The sequence below is a fragment of the Mastigoproctus giganteus genome, chromosome 11 (genome assembly GCF_048544385.1).
Source record: "Mastigoproctus giganteus isolate SK-2022 chromosome 11, ASM4854438v1, whole genome shotgun sequence".
Classification (NCBI taxonomy): domain Eukaryota; kingdom Metazoa; phylum Arthropoda; class Arachnida; order Uropygi; family Thelyphonidae; genus Mastigoproctus; species Mastigoproctus giganteus.
In genome coordinates, this window is record NC_143585.1 from 96,573,713 (window position 1) to 96,593,124 (window position 19,412).

The 19,412-nt window shown below is 39.7% G+C and overlaps 1 protein-coding gene across 4 annotated transcripts in view; it reads right to left on the reverse strand.

Annotated features, from left to right (window-relative positions):
• The window catches only part of LOC150078282 (armadillo-like helical domain-containing protein 3), a 405,573-nt gene that overhangs the window by 181,968 nt on the left and 204,193 nt on the right, over nt 1-19,412 (reverse strand). For all 4 annotated transcript variants that reach the window (XR_016547653.1, XM_090385517.1, XM_090385515.1 and 1 more), the window contains exon 17: nt 797-855. Coding sequence is in view for 3 of the 4 variants with exons in the window: in XM_090385517.1 (XP_090241643.1) it covers nt 797-855 (59 nt within the window). In the remaining variant the exon portion in view is untranslated. The remainder of the gene's footprint in view (nt 1-796; nt 856-19,412) is intronic.

The window sequence follows — 19,412 nt, forward strand, 5'->3', positions numbered from 1 at the left end:
TGCTATATTTAACTACATGTGTACAGTTGTATATATGTTAAATATTTAAATACATGTATTTAATACATTACATAAAAGCTGAAAGTATTTCATTGTTACCTATTTTACTTTCAAGAAGTGATACTGTATGAAGTCATGGAAAAGTTTATAAGATCAAGACAGTTCATAAATCAAAGGTCCAATGTCAAAATTTTTTTAATAAGAATGAAAAATCATAAATTGGGACTCACTATATTACATTAAAGAAGTAACAATGAGTTCTTATAAATATTTTTGTGATTTTTCCTGTTTTTTTTTTTTTTTTTTTTTTTAATTTCCTTTTTAAATTCTGATTTGAAATAATTTCACTCTAATACTGGACAATCAAACCAAAATAAGAAAACATTTTAATATTAAAAAGAATTTAAGCACAAAATTTATTTCTATAAAATTTAAGTTTATTTCTATAAATTTTAAAAATCTGATGGGAAAAAAATTCATTGCTCACGGCCACAAACTCATAAACACAAAGGTTAAAAGTGCATATTGCAATATGAGGCAATTCATGGTGAGAAACCCTCAACAATGTGCAATCGATTCACTCAGCAGCGCACTTAGTTGCTAAGTACAAACTGAGGCTATCCCCAAATTTGTTGAGTTTTTTTATACTTTAATGTTAAAAAATTTTTTGAACTATTTTATATTTTAAAGTATTAAAGTTCTTTGAAATACTTAATACTTTTAAATTATTAAAGTCATTTAACAAGAATAAAATTTATTATAATTCTGTAAATTAACAAGTAATACAGGAGCTTACCTCAGCAATGCATGTGAGAATGATGAAACATAACTTTGAAGTGTTTACACTTGCTTCCTCTGTAAGAAGAATTATTCACTAAATGAAAAAGCAATGCAATCAACATGTGAACTACCTAATTTTTATTAAATTTTTTATCCATTTTTATAATCACAACATAAAGTTATCAATTTGCCTATGGCAAAGTTTTTTCAAACTAATATGATGTCGTATATTAGTGCATTATGAGCACAGGGTGGTAGCATTAGGAATTTGTATTCCACATCAGATATGACCAAAAAAAAAGTGCAGTAGCAAACAGCGAAACACACATCAACATTTAGGAAATAATAGCTAGATTCTCTAGCTATTATTTACTTTTAACTTCAACTATCACTACCACTTCCTTCTCTGTTATGACAAAATCACTTAGTTACCAAATATAGCATCAGCTAAAAATAAAAAAACTTTGTTTATCCATCCTTTCTAATAATATGCCTAATCCTTCAAATTACTGAAGGGCAATATCCCAGTTTGTCTGAAACGTAAAATAATGAACCAATGTATACTCCCCACCATGACTTATGGAAGTGAAACTTGGGCACTCACCAAAAGAATGGAAGAGAAGCTGAGAACTACACAGCAAAGAATGGAACGAATCATATTGGGAATCAGACTGTTAGATAAGAAGAGAAACACATGGATTAGGCAGCAAACTCAAGTAAAAGACATTCTTATCAAAACTAAAGAACTAAAATGGTCTTGGGCAGGACACATAGCTCGAAGACATGATGACAGATGGACTAAGAAAATAACAGAATGGTACCCAAGAGGAGCTAGAAGAAAACCTGGAAGACAAAGGCGGAGGTGGATAGATGAAATTCATGAGTTTGTGGGTAGTAAATGGATGGCCAGTGCTCAAAACAGAAGGAACTGGAAAGGTGCTGGAGAGGCCTTCATCCTGCAGTGGATCGAAAATGGCTGATGATGATGTTTCAACAGCAACAGATAGAATTTTTTTTTTTTTCTGACAAATAATCAATTATTTCCATTTTGCATTGAAAGCAAAAATTTTACATCTGTCCTGCAATTATCCTTTTCCATTTAAAATTCATAAATCCTTGTGTGTGTGTGTGTGTGTGTGTGTGTGTGTGTGTGTGTGTGTGTGTGTGAGAGAGAGAGAGAGAGAGAGAGAGAAAGTAAAGATGTCAACAGCATTTAGTTTACTCAACCCATTTAAAGCCTTAAGCACTTCAATCAGTTCTCCTCGCAGATGTCTAGTTTCCAGATATTGTACCCCAATTTATAGAACCGAAGCCTTTCTAGGTAAGAGTGCCCCAGACTAATCTTATTACTCTTCTCTGCTCCAGTCTAACAAGCTTCCAAACCTGTATTCAGTACTCAACATGTAGAATAACAATGCATTATACAATGGGTATCAAAGATATATAGAAAGCTTCTTATTTTAAGTAAGAACTATTTATTGTTTAATATTTTTGAGTATTTAAGATCTGATGTAAAAGGATCAAAAATAAAAAAGCTCAGTACAGCATTCAAAGTGAACTAAATTGTCTTGCTCAATTTGAGATTTAAAAAATAATAACTTATTCTGAAATGATTTGATGTCACCAAACAAATCAGACCAATTTTTCTTTACCTTGTAGAACTGGCTGTATGAATTGCAAGATCAAACAGTCACTCCATATTTGATAGTTGTTTTTATTGGTTTCTCTTTTTTTGTGTTGAAACATTCGGTGATGTTTCAACAGCCACACGAAGCCATGTGATCTTAAAAAAATTTAGCTGAAATAACCACATTCATAACATGTTGGAGATCCGATACTTTCCCATAAAGAGCTTCTTGATGCACAATGCAGTGAATTTCAATTGGGGTTTCAGCTCCGATATCTATCATTTTCTGGGCTATTCTACTCATAAGCCCAAGGTTTTTAGCAATCACATTTTTCGCACGACCAACTGTAACTCCTACCAGGTTCTTAATATTTAATCCTAACTTATCAATAGATTGGCAAAAATTTTCAAAATGATTTTCACCTACAGTTGTTCCATGCATACTCTGTAGATCAGCTAAATCTTCAGCTGGTACAAAATTATCATTAATTCCAGGTATGAAGATAAGGAGTTGAGCTGTATCATTTACATCAGTACTGTCTTCCAGTGCCACACTAAAATATTTCACTTGTTTCCAAAATTTAGGTTTCCAAAAGTTTGAACAAATTCTTTCCAATATTTTCTGATCTTTGCATAATTGTTTGTCGAGACAAATTAATGTCCTGTATCATTGTTTGTTTCTCCAGAGAAATTTCTTCCACATCTTTTAACAAACAACGCTTAACAAATTCACCATCACTGAACAGTTTCCTTTCAAAAGCAATCTAATGTGCAACTTGATAACTGGCACTTATGGCATATAAATTTCTTGACTGATATGCTTTCAGTGTGTTCAGTTGTTTTCTTAATTCGTTTTGCAGCTTTGAGCACTTTTCATTTTACAACACTCCTTTATGTTGATCATAAGCTCACACAGTCTCCTTACACACCAAACACACTGCTTTTTCATGGTAATCAATGAAGAAAGTCTTCAGTCCACCTTTGATCAAAAACATAACACTCCAAACTGATTTTCCTCTTTTGGAACATTTTTAAGGATGATTTTTTTTTTTTTTTTAATTCAGTACAAATTAATAATTAATTCAATGCAATGAACAAGTTATATCAAAATAGTAGAATTTCAAAATATGAAAAGACTGATACATACATAACTGTATTTAGAGTACACGACTGCACTGAACCACATGTACACGTTTGATACAGTCGAGCTGGATGCTTGCATGCCTGTACATGCAATGGTGATTGATGCTGTTTTAGTTCACTTTCCGTGCGGGCCTTATAAAAATTATTCACGGGCTGTAAATTGGACAGCACTGCTTTAAACTATAAAATTTCTGTTCTTTAACTTGGCAGCAGTTGTATGGAGTTGCCTATCAGACCGATTGTAAAAGAATTTTTGCACAAAAATTGTTGATTCAAGGATAATGACAAACTTTCACTACCTTTCAAACTATAGAGAGTTTTATTGAAATAGTTTTCAAAGTTAAATTTTATGGTTTCCCAAAACAACTGCATTAAAGAACTTGAACTGGATACCACACAACCATTCTTGCAACTTTCTGTTTAGTAGTCACAGTGCACTTCACTGAGGGGCGCCTCTGTAGCCAGGTGGGCAGGAGCAGCAGTGCGTAGCACACGCTTCTTGATTAGACCGGGGTTCGAGCCCATGACCACCAAATACAAAGGATGCGGAAAGGTCAGGGAATGATCACCCCATATCCCCAGAGCAATATGGCCTCAATTGCTAATGCTCCTAAAAACCAAATAACAACACAACAGCACTTCACTGATGCATTCCAAAAAATACATATTTTTTTTTATTCAAAACATAACAAAATATATAAGCAGAAATATGAAGGATGCATACTGATTTTAAGTATTCTTTTAGCAGCATGGTGCACGGGTATATCAAGAACTGGAAATCAGTAAAATAATGAGCACTTAAACCTGCATGCAGTGCAATCTACCTTTAATTTCTTAAAGAATTACAGATTATTCTCAGACGTTTTGTATTACTTCCTGTACCACTTCTTCAGTGAACTCTTATAATGCTGTGCTTATGACACCATCAGTCTCATACCAATGGTATGGAAAAGGAAATACCATGAAATGTCTGAGAATGATCTGTAATTCTTAAAGAAATTAAAAGCAGATTACACTACATGCAGGTTTAAGTGTTCATTATATCACCAATGTCCACTTCAGGATGCATATTTTAAAATTTCATGCACTTAATGGTAAGCCTGAAATTAAAGTAATTAGCATATACAAATATTAACAACTTCATCCCATACATGCCTCCAGGGGTCGAGGCCCATATGCACTAATTCTCAAAGTCAAAAGACCACATATATAACCTTTGATTTGAAAGTATGCATTCATAATCAACATAATAATAATAAAATGTATAAATAAAGAAAATGAAAAAATAACAATAAATCTTTCTAAAATTTACAATTAAATCTTGGTTCAATACCAATAAAATTTCACATAATATGCACTATAAAAACAGAGCTGGTATATTACCCCATCGGCACTGAATAGCACATTGAGCTATCCAGTGCCTTCAGCTGCCATTCCTATACTTTGTGATAAAATACCTCTATTATCACTGAACAACATGGCCTTCCTTTTAAACATTATTATCAAAAGTTGAGAAATATTTAAAGGACACTCGATTTACAAAAAAATCCAGCAAGGTATCCAAACCCAAATAAAAGGTCTCCCATTCAAGTACGCTGCACAGATCTTCATAATAGGGACAATAGAGCATGACACGAAGGTCAGTCTGCATTGCCTCACAGAAGCACAAGCCAAAAGGGACCAGAGTAAACTGATTCAGCCTAGACATTGTCATGCCCAGTCAGCAGGAAACAAGCATTCAAGTTGAACTGCAACCACGATCTTAATTTCCAATTCATGGTTGTTATGGAGAGAATAAACGTGTAGGTTTCCCTGCCTTTATCAGAGTCATTCTTTCTAGTTTGCCAAATATTCATTAATTCCTCCATCTCTCAACTATAAGCAGCCGCCCCACCCCAGGCATGACTGAATACCTAAAATCTCCATGGAGATGCCTCTTCTAAGATAGTACCTCAAGCCCGCATGGATTACCAATAAATCTGCAAACATCTCTCCAGATATTGCATTCAGAGCATCAGCAGAGACAGTACAGCAGGCCCTGGCGATACCTAAAAGAACAAATCTTTGGGCAGACAAATGCTTTCTAATTACAACATTTATCACTTTATGATACCAAGCTCCATTAAAATCCAAGATACCATTAAAATCACCAAGGAAAATTACCTCACTGTTAGGAGAGCTGGACTGGAGAAAGTCAAGTTGCAACGAGAGGAAGTCAAAGAGCTCCAAGTGATTAGTCGAGTTGGGAGAACGGTAGAGACAACAGATGAATTTGACACAATGAGGTAGAGAGATTTTAAGCCAGAGAAGATCAAAGAGAGGATTCCAAATTGCCAAGTCTCTGACAGGGAATATCAGAACGGACATATGTACAAGTACCACCTTTGAGGCGAAAGGAATCATACAGCGAATAATTTGGGCATCTGACATGAGCATTAGTTGAATCAACCAATAACTGAGATTCTGTCAGAAAAAGTACATGAGGTTTGGCAGACTGCAAGTGGAAATGGACATCGTTGAGATTAGAATTGAGACCACGTGTATTTGTGAAATGAATTAGGAAGTCCATGGGAGGTTTAGATCTTTTCGCAGATAAGCTTGCTCTATTAGTTTGACAATTCATGGTGTATTCAATAGTAAGAAAAAGTGGGTGGGACATGCTGTATGAAGTAATGAAATTTTTGGATATGGCGTACATGTGGTAAGAATATACCCAGATCCTTGACATAACGTGGCCTCGACAATGCTCTCCGCATACACACTACTCGGACTCCCTCCAGTCACTATCTGGCATAGTAGAGGTAGCAAGATTATACACTAGCTGATCAGAAAGCCTCCTAGAGAGTTACGAATAGGTCCGGTCCGGTGTACTAACTAGCGGCCGGCCTGCGAAAACCGTTTTAGAGCTGTACCCTCGAAATGTAAGGAATATTGGATCTCGCCACGACGTTCATCATAACCTCAAAAGTCATCAATCATACTGCATGATGGAAGAGATGTGGAAGGGTTGACCGGAACTTAGCTCTAGAGACTAAACATGGGTTCCACCACTTCAAGCCTCCAATAAGCAAAGTGGTGGTATTTCACCGGTTGATGAGAGTCATCTTCCGCTTAGACTGCCTGGTAACATAGAGGGGTGGCGTTCCTCCATGTGGTGTGGGTGCCACACCTCGACCCCCTGCTTACGTTTGTTCACACCTGGGTGGTCACCCACCATGTACTTGTGCATGGGGGTTATACCCAGGATTACTAACAGTCCCACCATCGTGAAGGTGCAAGCAGAGTATTAGTATTAGTAAATGTTGCAAGAAAAAAGCTTATACAGCATCAGCCAAAAAAAATACATATCGTCCATTCCCTCCAATAGCTTGTCCAGTTCTTCCTTGAATTTATTCAAACTATCTACTTCCACAACAACGAATAGAAGCCTGTTCCAGCAATCAACCACCAGCTGGTTGAAGAATTTCGCACATCTGATCTGCAACCATCCTTCCTCAATTTGAATTTACATCCCCTCATGTGCATTTAAACCCGGGGGCTCACATCTGGTGAGTATGGGCTTGGCACACCCAGGGTCCTGAGCTGGATATCATCATTCTTCTCTTTCTTGATGTTTCCTTTCTACTTTTGACTCTCCTTTCTCTCTCTCTCTCTCTCTCTCTCTCTCTCTCAGGGTAACTTGGGAATTTTTTTTTTGCCGGTGCAGCATAAGCTTCAGGCTTCCTTGCACCATATGGCTAATAATAATAATAATAAATCATCTGAGCAAGAGGATTGGTTGGTTGGTTATTGGGAGTTTAATGGCACATCAGCATCTAAGGCTATTGTGCGTCAAGTCTAAGGTAATAAAATATAAATATGTAATAATATAAAATAACATATCTAGTAAACAAAAATAGGGCATAAAACATTTATAATATATTAAACAGAGCAATCTAAATAAAACTATGTAGATTAATCAGTTGTAAAAACCTGAATACATCTGACACACTGTCATCATCGGATAAAATCTGCCTGAGTATATAAGACTCAGACAGATAGTTAAAACATAAATGGCGTTCATTAAAAAAATATGTACATTTGACTAAAATATGACAGATATTTAAATTTCCTTTACAATGTCTACACACAGGATTATCATCAGCCCTCAGCAAATATGAATGCGTCAGGTGAGAATGTCCTATGCGTAGCCGAGCAAGAATTACTTCCTCCTGTCGAACCCTGTGCTGACTAGAATGCCAAAGCATTATTACAGGCTTAATTTCATTCAGCTTGTTGGTAGGGCACCCATTCCAAGATTCTTGCCAACACACGCATAATTTTTTGTAGATCAATTGCTTGCAGTCTGTATAGGGGACTGACAAGCGGTTGCAACTTTGTGGCATTGCTGATTTTGCTGCTGCATCAGCCAAGTCATTGCCTCTGATACCAACATGGCTAGGGATCCAGAAAAGCAAATATCAAAGTTTAAAGCTGAAAGGGAGTATAATATCTGCTGCACCCGACATAATACTGGGTGAGTGCTTCTCATGTTGAATAAGGCCTGTAATATGCTTAGGGAGTCGGTATATGACATGCACCTTTGGTACTGGTGGATTTTTATATGATCCAAGGCCAGTTCTATTGCGTGTAGCTCTGCAGTGTATGTGCTGCATTCACTTGGAATATGACTGCAGACTGTTTTGTTTGGAAAGGCACAAGAAGATCCCACAGACTCTTTAGACTTTGAGCCATCTGTATAAACCGGCAAGAATTCAGAGTATTCGGCAAGGTGTGCTGCAAAAAGTTGCCGATATATACATGGCGATGTGTTGGCTTTCAGCCAACTCCTAAGAGTGAAGTTACAAGATGGAGATCGTATATTCTAAGGGGGAAGAACTTGCTTGACTGATGTGGATATATTATCCAATGTGAAGTTAATATCATGAACCAGCTCTTGAATCCTGATACCAAAAGGCCGACTGGCAATTTTACACATATTATATCGATTTTCCTACCATGGCATATAGACAGATGTTCAGGAAGGATGGTCAGGCAGGGATTTTATTTTTATAGCATATTGTAACGACAACTGCTGGCATCGAAGCATCAATGGTGGTTCATTGGGTTCAACGTATAGACTTTGGACAGGCGAAGTATGGAATGCCCCCATGGCAATCCGAATGGCTTTATGGTGGATTGGGTCAAGCCATCAGAGTACAGCATTTCTAGAGAAGAATAAGCTTGGAAACCATAGTCAAGTTTAGAGCGAACGAGTGCTCAGTATAGATGCAATAATGTGCTTCTATCTGCTCCCCAAAAGATGGAGGAGATAGCACTGAGCATGTGCAGACCTCTCATGCATTTTGCTCTAAGCTGACGGATATGGTGAAGGAATGCCAGTTTTTTTTTTAGATAAGTCCCAAAAATTTTGTTTCTGCTACCGCAGGAATTGGATTTTGTCCAAGTCTGAGTTCCGGGTCAGGATGTAGATTCCATTTGCGGCAGAAGTACACACAAATGGTCTTTTGGGCAGAAAACCTAAACCCATTGGTTAAAACCCAAGAACTAAGGTGACTTGTTGCAATTGTCGTTCAATAACTCTCATGCTACAGGAGTGACAAAAAAATACTAAAATCATCAACGTACAAGGCACTATTTACTGAAGGAGGAAGCTGTTTTGTAATGGGTTTAACTTTGACTGCAAACAGCGTAACACTGAGGACAGAGCCTTGGGGAACTCCTTCCTCTTGACAAAAAAGGCAGGACACACTGAATTTAACACAAACCTGGAAGAGTCGTTTAGATAAAAAATTTCTGATAAAAATAGGAAGGTGGCCTCTCAGACCAAAAGAATAGAGGTCTTTTAAAACCTTTGTGGTTGTGCCACAAAGCTTTTTCCATGTCAAAGAAGACTGATACCAAGTGCTCACGCTTTATAAACACATCGCGAATCACTGTTTCCAGTCAGATTAAATGGTCCAGAGTGAACCGATTCCTTCGGAAGCCGCACAGAATCTTGTTTGCCTCAATGTTTGTTTTTTTTTTTTTTTTTTCCAGGAGCATTAGCAACTATGGCCATATTGCTCCGGGATATGCGGTGGTCATTCACTGACCTTTCCGCATCCTCCGTATTTGGTGGTGACGGGCTCGAACCCCGGTCTAATCAAGAAGCGTGTGCTACGCACTGCTGCTGCTTCTTCCCACCTGGCTACGGAGGCGCCTGTTTGCCTCAATGTAATATATAAGGTGGGCATTCACCATTTTTTCCAAAACCTTACATAAGCAACTGGTCAGAGCAATTGGACGATAGTTGCTAGGAATTGTGGGGTCTTTTCCTGGCTTTGGGAAAGCAAGAACAGTTGCCCTACGCCAAGAAACGGGAAATTGATCCTCCAAATAAATTCGGTTGTAGAGATGTAGCAACAGCTCTAGAGAGTGAGATGGAAGATGTTTTATCATCTCATACTGAATTTCATCTGGTCCTGCGGCACTCACTTTTGAGGTAGCAAGTGCAATGGTTAATTCCACTTCACTAAAAGGCAGGTTATAAGATTCAGCTTTGCTTGAAGGGAAGTTGAGTTTTTGTTTCTCCACTTTGTTTAAAACTAGAAACTCAGCAGAGTATGAAGTTTCAGCAGATACAGTGGAGAATACTTCTCCTAGGGCGTTGGCAATAGGATGGGTCTGCTAATGTACAACCATTATGTTGTAACATAGATGAGGGAACTGATGTGTATTTATCCTTCATCTTCCGAATTTCATCCCAGACAACTTTGGCACTAGTCATCTGGTTAATTGAGGATGTAAACTTGACCCAGCATTCCTTTTGGCTCTGTTGACATATAAATCGTGCTTTGGCATGGGCATGTTTAAAGGCTATAAGATTTGTTGTGGTGGTGGGGTAATGTCGGAATTTTCCCCATGCCTGATTTTGTAACTTTCTTGCTTCTTTACAATCTTGGTTCCACCATGGCTTTGGAAAACGTGGAAATCAGGAGGATATTTTTGGAATTGCAATTGCCACTGCGTGGATGAAGCAGTGAAGTATATCACTCTGTGATATACTTCACTGCTTCATCAATTGACTCCTGTTGAATTTGTACAGGATCAAATTCAGTAAGCCGTGAAAATTTACTTGTCTGCTTGATCATACTTCCAACATGGAGTTCTAAATGGATGACAAGGTCCATCCACTATGGTAGATATTACGGGGAAGTGATCGCTTCCATAAGGATTCTGTTCCACTTCCCAGGAAAGCACAGGTAGCAGAGAAGGCGAGCAGAGGGAAAGATCGATGGCAGAGAAAGTATGGGTAGGCATATGGAAATAGGTGTTTATTCCCATATTTAGTAATGAAAGGCCGTTACTGTCGAGCACACATTCAACAATACAACCTCGTTCATTAGTTTCTGCACTACCCCACAGGGTACTATGTCCATTAAAGTCTCCAAGAAGTAAAAAAAGGAGAGGGCAATTGCGTAATAAGATCGTCGAGATCTACCTGGGAAATGTGCGTGTCCCAGGAGGCATATATATAGAACATATTGTAAGAAAAGACCCTATTGCTAAGCGAATGGCTGCTGCTTCTAAGTTAATGTTCAATTGAACTTGTGAGAAAGGAGTATGGTTGCCCACAAGGATTGCGACTCCTCCATGGGCCAGGTCATCCCCATTTCTGTCTTTACGAACAGCAGTAAAATTTCGCAAGATGGGGTCATCATTTGCCTTTAGATACATTTCTTGCAAACAAAAGCAAACAGGTTCGTGTTTGTGCATTTGCATTTTGACATCCTCCCTATTTCGTTGGAATCCACGACAATTCCATTTCAGTAATTTAGCCATTATTACTTGGAATTAGTGGAACCATTGGTTGGCTTCTGAAGTGATGCGGGTTTTGATTGGCCCGCTTTGGGTTTTATTCTGCCTTTGGTAAATTTAGGGCGCCCAATATCCATTTCTTTCTCTGGATGAAGATCCAGAATAGATTCTTCCATACTTTCAGCTTCTTCATTTACCTCCATTTCCTCCTGTACCTCACTAATAACAAGTGGAGTTTTAGTTGGGGTGATTTTTCTTTAGGTGTTACTTCCTTGGTTAGTATTGAAATGGGAGTAGCGACTGCTTTATCTTGCTGTGCTTGTGTCAACAAGTATCGGGCTTGGGGTGTAAAAGAATCACGTGGCGAGACTGAAATATCAGTTTGTGTTGAAATCGAAACCTTCCTCAAAACTGCTTGTGCATAAGATTTTCCCCTATTTACTGATATTACCTGTTTCACATATGAGATGTTCTGTTCCGTCTTGATTTTTTGAATTTGTTTTTTGTCTTTCCATCTTTGGCATGCTCTTGAATATGCAGGGTGTTCACTGCCACAATTCAAGCATGCTGGTTTTGAGGCAGAACATTCCTTTGTGTCATGTTCTTTTGCTCCACAGCAGGCACAAGCAGGTGATCCACGACATGACATCTGAGAGTGGCCATATTTTTGGCATCTGAAACATCGCAACGGGTTTGGAATGTACAGCCTTACAGGATAGTTCGGATAACCAGCCTTGGTGGAAGTAGGCAGTTTAGGTGTATTAAATGTAAGGATAAGAACCCTAGTTGGGACTAGTTTTCCCTCCTTACGCATAAATATTCTTTTAACGGCTGTCACTCCTTGATCTCAGTTCGGTGCATATCTCCTCTTCAGATGTTTCAAGGAGATCCCACTCGGCAACTGCACCACGCGATGTATTCACTGTCCTGTGTGGTGATATCTTAATTGGAATGTCCCCAAGAGTTGTTGCTTGGAGAAGCAATTCTGAATGTCACACTGAGGAAGTTTCTACTAAAAGGTCACCCGATCTAAGCCATTTTACCGACTTTGGGGACCCTGCTAGCCCTTCAAGACCCTTCTGAACGAAGAAGGGCGACATTTTACCTATTTCCTTTTCACCGGTAGAATGTATGATAAGGAATCGAGGTACAGGAGGTGGTGCAGCTTCTGTTCGGTGTTTCTTTTTTGATATTATGTTCTCTTCATCAATTTCAGGTAGGGACATCATAGAGGACCCAGAGGGGTTTGAAGGTTTAGGTTTAGGTTTGGTTTTTAATGGCGCATTGGGAGGGGTTTGAAAGATTTAAATTACTCATAGGAGTAAAGAGAAAGTTTCCGATGCCCTAAGTACCTCACCCACCACGGAGCCCAACGAGGGGACGCCCACTCGTGAACTAGCAGGTACTGCGTACACGAATAAGATGCCAAGTTCGCTTAGGAACACCATACCCATTACCAATAAGTCTTGATCCCATCCCAGGACCAAAGGGAGGGAGCCTTATTGGAACGCAGTTGACCCTCGCAGTAAAAAACCACCTGCCGATTGATCCTAGTCGGGCCGATTCGGGACAACCCGTTGTCAAAGTGCCAAAATGGTATATTAGGGCTGGGCCCCTCACCCAAAAGGATCCCCCTTTCCGAGTTTCCACGGGTCGCAGTGCACAGCTGCACACGCCGGATTCCAACGATGTAACCCTGGAACCAAGGTATGGGCATTAATTAGATTCCAGTGATGCTAATCTGGAAGGCCAGCAGCATCACTGGGAGGTCCCCTCACCACATACAGGTGCCACATCGAGGGGGAGCAAGAGGAAGAATCCCATCAGCGATGAGTTTGCTCAAGCCATTCAAAGCCTTAAAAACCTCAATTAGATCACCTGACAAGTGCCTAGTCTCCAAATTCTGCAATTTTCAAAACCAAAGACTTTCTTAGTAAAAGCACTGCTTTGTTCCCCTCACCAGTCTTGAATATTATTTCTTAGTTGGTGTAAGAAGCATATTAGCTTCTATGAATACTTCTCTGAATGGTTCCCATTTAGAATGTGCTGTTGTTAACATCATCAGGTGGTGAAGGGAATAAAGCAGTACTCCTACCAAGAAAGTCTTCAGTAATGGGGTAAAGTAACCTTAACTTTAGTATCCTGCTCAGATAGCAAACAAACTGAATGAGTATTTTGCATCCACATTCACACATGAGGAATTATTAAGGTTTGAAAATGGTAGAAGGTTATCAAATTGTAGCAGGATACTTAATGATTTTGTAATAACTGAGAGCAAAGTGGAGGAGAAATTGTTGAAGTTAAACATAAGAAAAGCACTTGGGGTGGATGGGATCTATCCAGTTATATTAAACGGGGTGGCAAAGCAACTAAGCAAACCCTTCGCCATAATTATGAGAGCATCCTTGGACTCAGGAGAGGTTCCCACGGACTGGAGATGTGCAAATGTATCCCCAATTCACAAAGGGGGATCGAAGGGTGACAAGAGTAATTACAGACCAGTTAGTTTAACTTCTGTTCCAGGTAAAATAATGGAGTAACTGGTTAAAGATGCACTGCAGGATCACCTATACAAGACTGCAGCAATAATTCAGACACAGCATGGGTTTAAGGGAAAGTCTTTTCTGACAAATCTGATTGGTTATTATGATGTGGTTACAAAGGAACTGGATGCAAAAAATAATTTTCATATCATATATTTGGATTTCAGGAAAGCTTTTGACACTGTTGCGCATGGAAGACTATTGTACAAATTAGATAAGAATGGTATTAAGGGTAAGTTGCTACAATGGATAAAAGGATGGTTAAGTGAGAGAAGACAGAGGGTGGTAATCAATGGGTGCTGCTCTTCGTGGACTAATGTTATCAGCAGAGTTCCACAGGGTTTGGTGTTGGGTCCACTGTTGTTTTGTATATTTATCAATGATATTGATGAAGGTATATCAGGCTTAATGTTGAAGTTTGCAGATGATACAAAGGTTGGCAGGGTTGTTAATGGCAGTAATGGCAGTGTGCTACTGCAACAGGATCTAGATAATTTGGGCAGATGGGCTAAGAAGTGGCAACTGAAGTTTAACCTTGACAAATGCAAAGTACTGTATATGGGTAGAAGTAACTCCAGAGAAACATACCAACTGTGTGGTACTACACTTAAGGTGGTAGAAATGAAAAAGACCTGCGAGTAATTGTGCAGTCAGATATGAAGTTTTCTGAGCAATGCAGACAGGCTGCCAGGGCAGGTCATGGGGTTTTGTCAATGATATATAGGAATTTTGCTAGCAGTGAAAAGGAAGTGATTGTCCCTCTGTATGAGGCAATGGTCAGGCCACGCCTTCAGTACTGCGTACAGGTCTGGAAGCCTCATTTTAGGAAGGATGTCGATTTGCTTGAGCGTGTACAGAGAAGGGCAACAAGATTGGTGAGGGGAATGAAGGGATCCTCTTACCAAGAGAGGCTTAAGTTCTGCAAATTGCAGTAGCTGGAGACTAGGCACCTGCGCGGTGATCTGATTGAGGTGTATAAGGCCTTGAATGGGTTGAGCAAGCTGAATTCTGATGGGATCCTTCCACTTGTTCAGATTACGAACCTAAGGGGGCATAAATTCAAATTAAGAAAGGACAGATGTGTGGAAATTTGCCTTTAGCCAGCGGGTGGTTAATTGTTGGAACAAACTTCCATCTGTCATTGTGGAAGTTGATAGGTTGAATAAATTTAAGGAGGAACTGGACAGGCATTTGGAGGGAATGGTGTGATTTTTTTTTTTGGTTGATGCTGCATAAGCTCATACACTTGCCTACTTGCATCACATGCCACTACTACTACTACATCAAAGTAAATCCCAAATCAATACACTGATAAAAGAACCACTTGGTGGTTCTTTTATCTGCAGATTCTAAACGTATAAAGAATCACTGCTGATAATCAGATCAAGAGTATTACTTTCTCTTGTTGCCTCTCTAATATTGTGCTGTGGAAAACAGTCATCCAATAAATGCAAAAAAGTCTTACTAGTGTGTGAATAACACCCACAAGTTCCAGTCAATATCTCGAAAGGTAAAATCAACCATTATAAGAAAATTTGATTTACTGGCCCACTCTGTTTCTCTGTATAGCTGTTTGGTATACTCATCACAGTCATTAGTTCTATAACACACCCCTACTCACATTTTTGTATTCCCAGTGCTTATGTCACATCAAACTGACTCAATGCTATGCCAGTCACCCATTCTGACCTGATGTTTCTTAACTAAGACCATATCAATCTCTTCTGTGGGCGCCTCCGTAGCCAGGTGGGCAGGAGCAGAAGTGCGTAGCACACGCTTCTTGATTAGACCGGGGTTCGAGCCCGTGACCACCAAATACGGAGGATGCGGAAAGGTCAGGGAATGACCACCGCATATCCCCGGAGCAATATGGCCTTAGTTGCTAATGCTCCTAAAAACCAAATAACAACATAACAACAAATCTCTTCTGTGCTGGTTGTACCACTGTACTCTCCACATTGAAATTCTGAATCCCTTATGTCTAAATGACACTGTGTCTATGATATCCCCACAATGTCTGCATGCCGACCGGGCTAGCCAGGTGGGTAAAGTGCCTGCCTGGCAACCCAAAGGTCGCGGGTTCGATTCCCGCCTCGGGCTTGGATCAAAGTACTGCAAAAACCTTGGGAGGTGCATTATGGCCACAGAAGCCTATGCGCCAACAACTACCAAAAAAAAAAAAAAAAAAAAAATGTCTGCATTTGATGATTTGATCAGCACTTTAGTTTCACAAAATTTATTATTATTAGTGAACATACAAGTATACCAGTAAATGTTTTTACTCTTAGTAACCCTAATACAGCCCATGTATTTGCTTGTTGCAGGAAGACCACTAGCAGGCTTTTAAATTGCTGCCACCTTGCTTCCGGGCTACTGCATGTTCCAGTAAAAGCAGTGCAAGAATCACTTATACTTCTTCCTGCAGCGCAGCTGTTGTTAATCTAATAGTCAGCGTATCTCCACTCCCCCAAGCAAACAGTCTGATTCACCTAACATTACCTTCTATTTAAAGTTATCCCATCTGTGTAAAAACAATCTCTCCTTTAACAAGCACAGACCACACTGAAAAAATTTCTACCTTATGAGCCAGCCTTGCAGTCTCTCTAGGGCCAAATTGATTGGCAAGGCTCTCATTATGTACTTCTTACTATCATGCCTGGATCACAGAATTACAGATGCTTTTAATAAGGCTAAATATATTTCACCACAATCCAGATGGCACTGGCTCACTGGACAAAAAAACAGAAAAGCTGATAGGTATTATTAAATTTCTGCAAAATGCACCTAAAAATGGAATAACAGAATGCAGTAATAAAAATTGTGCTATCCAGTTATTAGCATTCTCAATTACTAGCTTTCTCAGTAATGAGAAAGAGTTTAAATTCCATTAGTGAAAAAAAATGTTTCTAGGCATTTTTCTATTTAATATTAAGTTATTCATTACTAAATTAGCATTAGCAGAGGCATATGATGCAAGAAAGCAAGCTTATACGGCATCAGCTAAAAAAAAAAAAAAAAACGTCCCATTTCCCCCATCCAGTCACTCCAGACTTTTGTCTAGTTCAGCCTTAAATTTATTTAAGCTTTCAACTTCCACAACAAAAGATGGAAGTCTGTTCCAGCAATCAACTACCCGTTGGCTAAAGGCAAACTTCTGCACATCTATTCTACAACTGTCTTTCCTCAATTTGAATCTATGCCCCCTCATGTTCTTAGTCTAAGCAAGCGGAAGTATCCCATCAGCATTGAGTCTGCTCAAACCATTCAGGACCTTATACACCTCAATCAGATTACCTAACAGGTGCCTAGTCTGCAGATGCTGCAACTTGTAGAACTTAAGCCTTTCTTCATAAGCACATCCCTTTGTTTCTCTCACCAATCTTGTTACCCTTCGCTGCACTCATTCTAGCAACTCTACATCCTGTATAAAGTACTCAAGGTGTGGCCTGACCACTGCCTTATACAAAGGCATAATCACCTCCTTGTCTCTGCTAGCAAAATTCCTAAATATCATTGTCAAAACTCCATGACCCCTCTGTCAGCCTATCTGCACTGCTAAGAGAATATCTGACTGCACAATTACCCCAAGCTCTTTTTCACTCTCCACCTACTTGAGTGTAGTACCACAGAGTCGGTACATTTCTCTTGGGTTACTGCTACCCATATGCACTACTTTGCATTTGTCAATGTTAAACTTCAGTTGCCACTTCTCAGCCCATCTGCCTAACTTTTCTAGATCCTGTTGAAGTAGCATACAGTCTTTACTGTCATTAACAACCCTGCCAACCTTTGTATTATCTGCAAACTCGGACATTAAGCCTGATATACCTTCATCGATATCACTGATAAATACACAAAACAACAATTGGCCCAGTACCAAACCCTGGAGGACTCAGCTAATAAAGTTAGTCCACGTAGAAGCAATGTCCATTTATTACCACTCTATGCTGCCTCCCAATCTACCATCCCTTTATCCATTGCAGTAACTTGCCCTTAATGTCATACCACTCCAATTTGTACAGCAGTCTTCCATGTGCAACAGCATCAAAAGCTTTCCTGAAATTCAGGTACAGGAACTCCCCAACTTACGTAATACTCGACTTATGGAAATTCAACTTTATGTAAGTTTTTGACGGCCAGTGCAAACTGAAAAAAAAGTATGGAAATATATTTTGCATCTGTAGGGATAAATGGAGGTACAGTGAAAATATCGTAATGTGAGCCCAATAACATATTGTTTTTTTTTTTTTTTTGTGTCCTTGGAAATTGAAAATTTTGCTATACAGGGTGTCTCAAAAATATTGGTACAAACATTTAGGGGAGGTAGGTAACATCTAAAGGAATGTGAATCGCATAGGAACCCATAACCAGAAATGTCACCGCAAGTCGGTAGACGGTACTGTTCATCATTTCGCAAGAGGGAAAATTTCTCGTTTACTCATTCAAGCAGTAGTCGCCGCACGAAGAGCATGCATCGATATACAAACTGTGAGCTGGCAGACATGCACCTAGTGTATGGATTAGCAGAGGGCAATGGACGAGCCACTCAACGAATTAATGGAAAACGTTTCCCAGACAGACATGTACCGGACCACCGTCTGTTCGTGCGTGTGCATCAAAATTTCTGCAATTATGGGTCATTTAGAGGTAACAGGACTAGTGTGGGCAGACCACGTTCGAAGTGAACTCCCGCCATGGAAGAAAGTGTGTTGAATGCCGTCCAGAATAATCCTACTACCAGAACACGTGCCGTTGCCTCTACCTTACAAGCGTCTCGTTGCAGTGTACAGCGTGTCTGGCACGACGATTCCTGTTACTACTCCCCCAAGATCATCCTGCACGTGTTGCTTTTGCGCAGTGGTTTCTCCAAGAAGGTGTTCAAGACTTGAATTTTCCAGCCTATGTTTTGTTCACGGATGAGACTTATTTCACTTGGGAAGGCTTATCTTAAGGCTTATCACAATGCTCATGTGTGGGCTCAAGACAACCCATACGGTGTGTGCCCCCATGCGGCACAACATCGCTTCACAATAAATGTGTGGGCAGGTATGGTCGGTGACTGCTTAGTCGACCCATACCTGTTACCATCCCGCATGAACTCCACTAAATATCGGATCTTTATTGAACAAGTTCTACCAGGGTTACTTGACGATGTTCCAGAAAATGTGAGATGCAACACTTGGTTTCAAAATGACGGGGCGCCTGCCCATTATGACCATTTGAACAGGCATTTTGGGCGTCGATGGATTGGCTGTGGTGGACCCGTTTCCTGGCCCACATACTCACCTGATTTATCGAGCCTTGATTTCTTTCTGTGGGGGGCTCTCAAATCTATTGTGTATGAATCGCCTGTAGAGACTGAAATGGTTCTCGTGGCGAGACTCCTCTGTGCTGCTGCTACTGTCAAAGAAACTCCAGGTGTGTTCGACCGTGTCCGCCAATCCATGCTGCGTCTGTGTCACGCATGCATCGCGTCTCAGGGTGGAACCTTCAAGCATCTGTTGTAACATCATGAAATG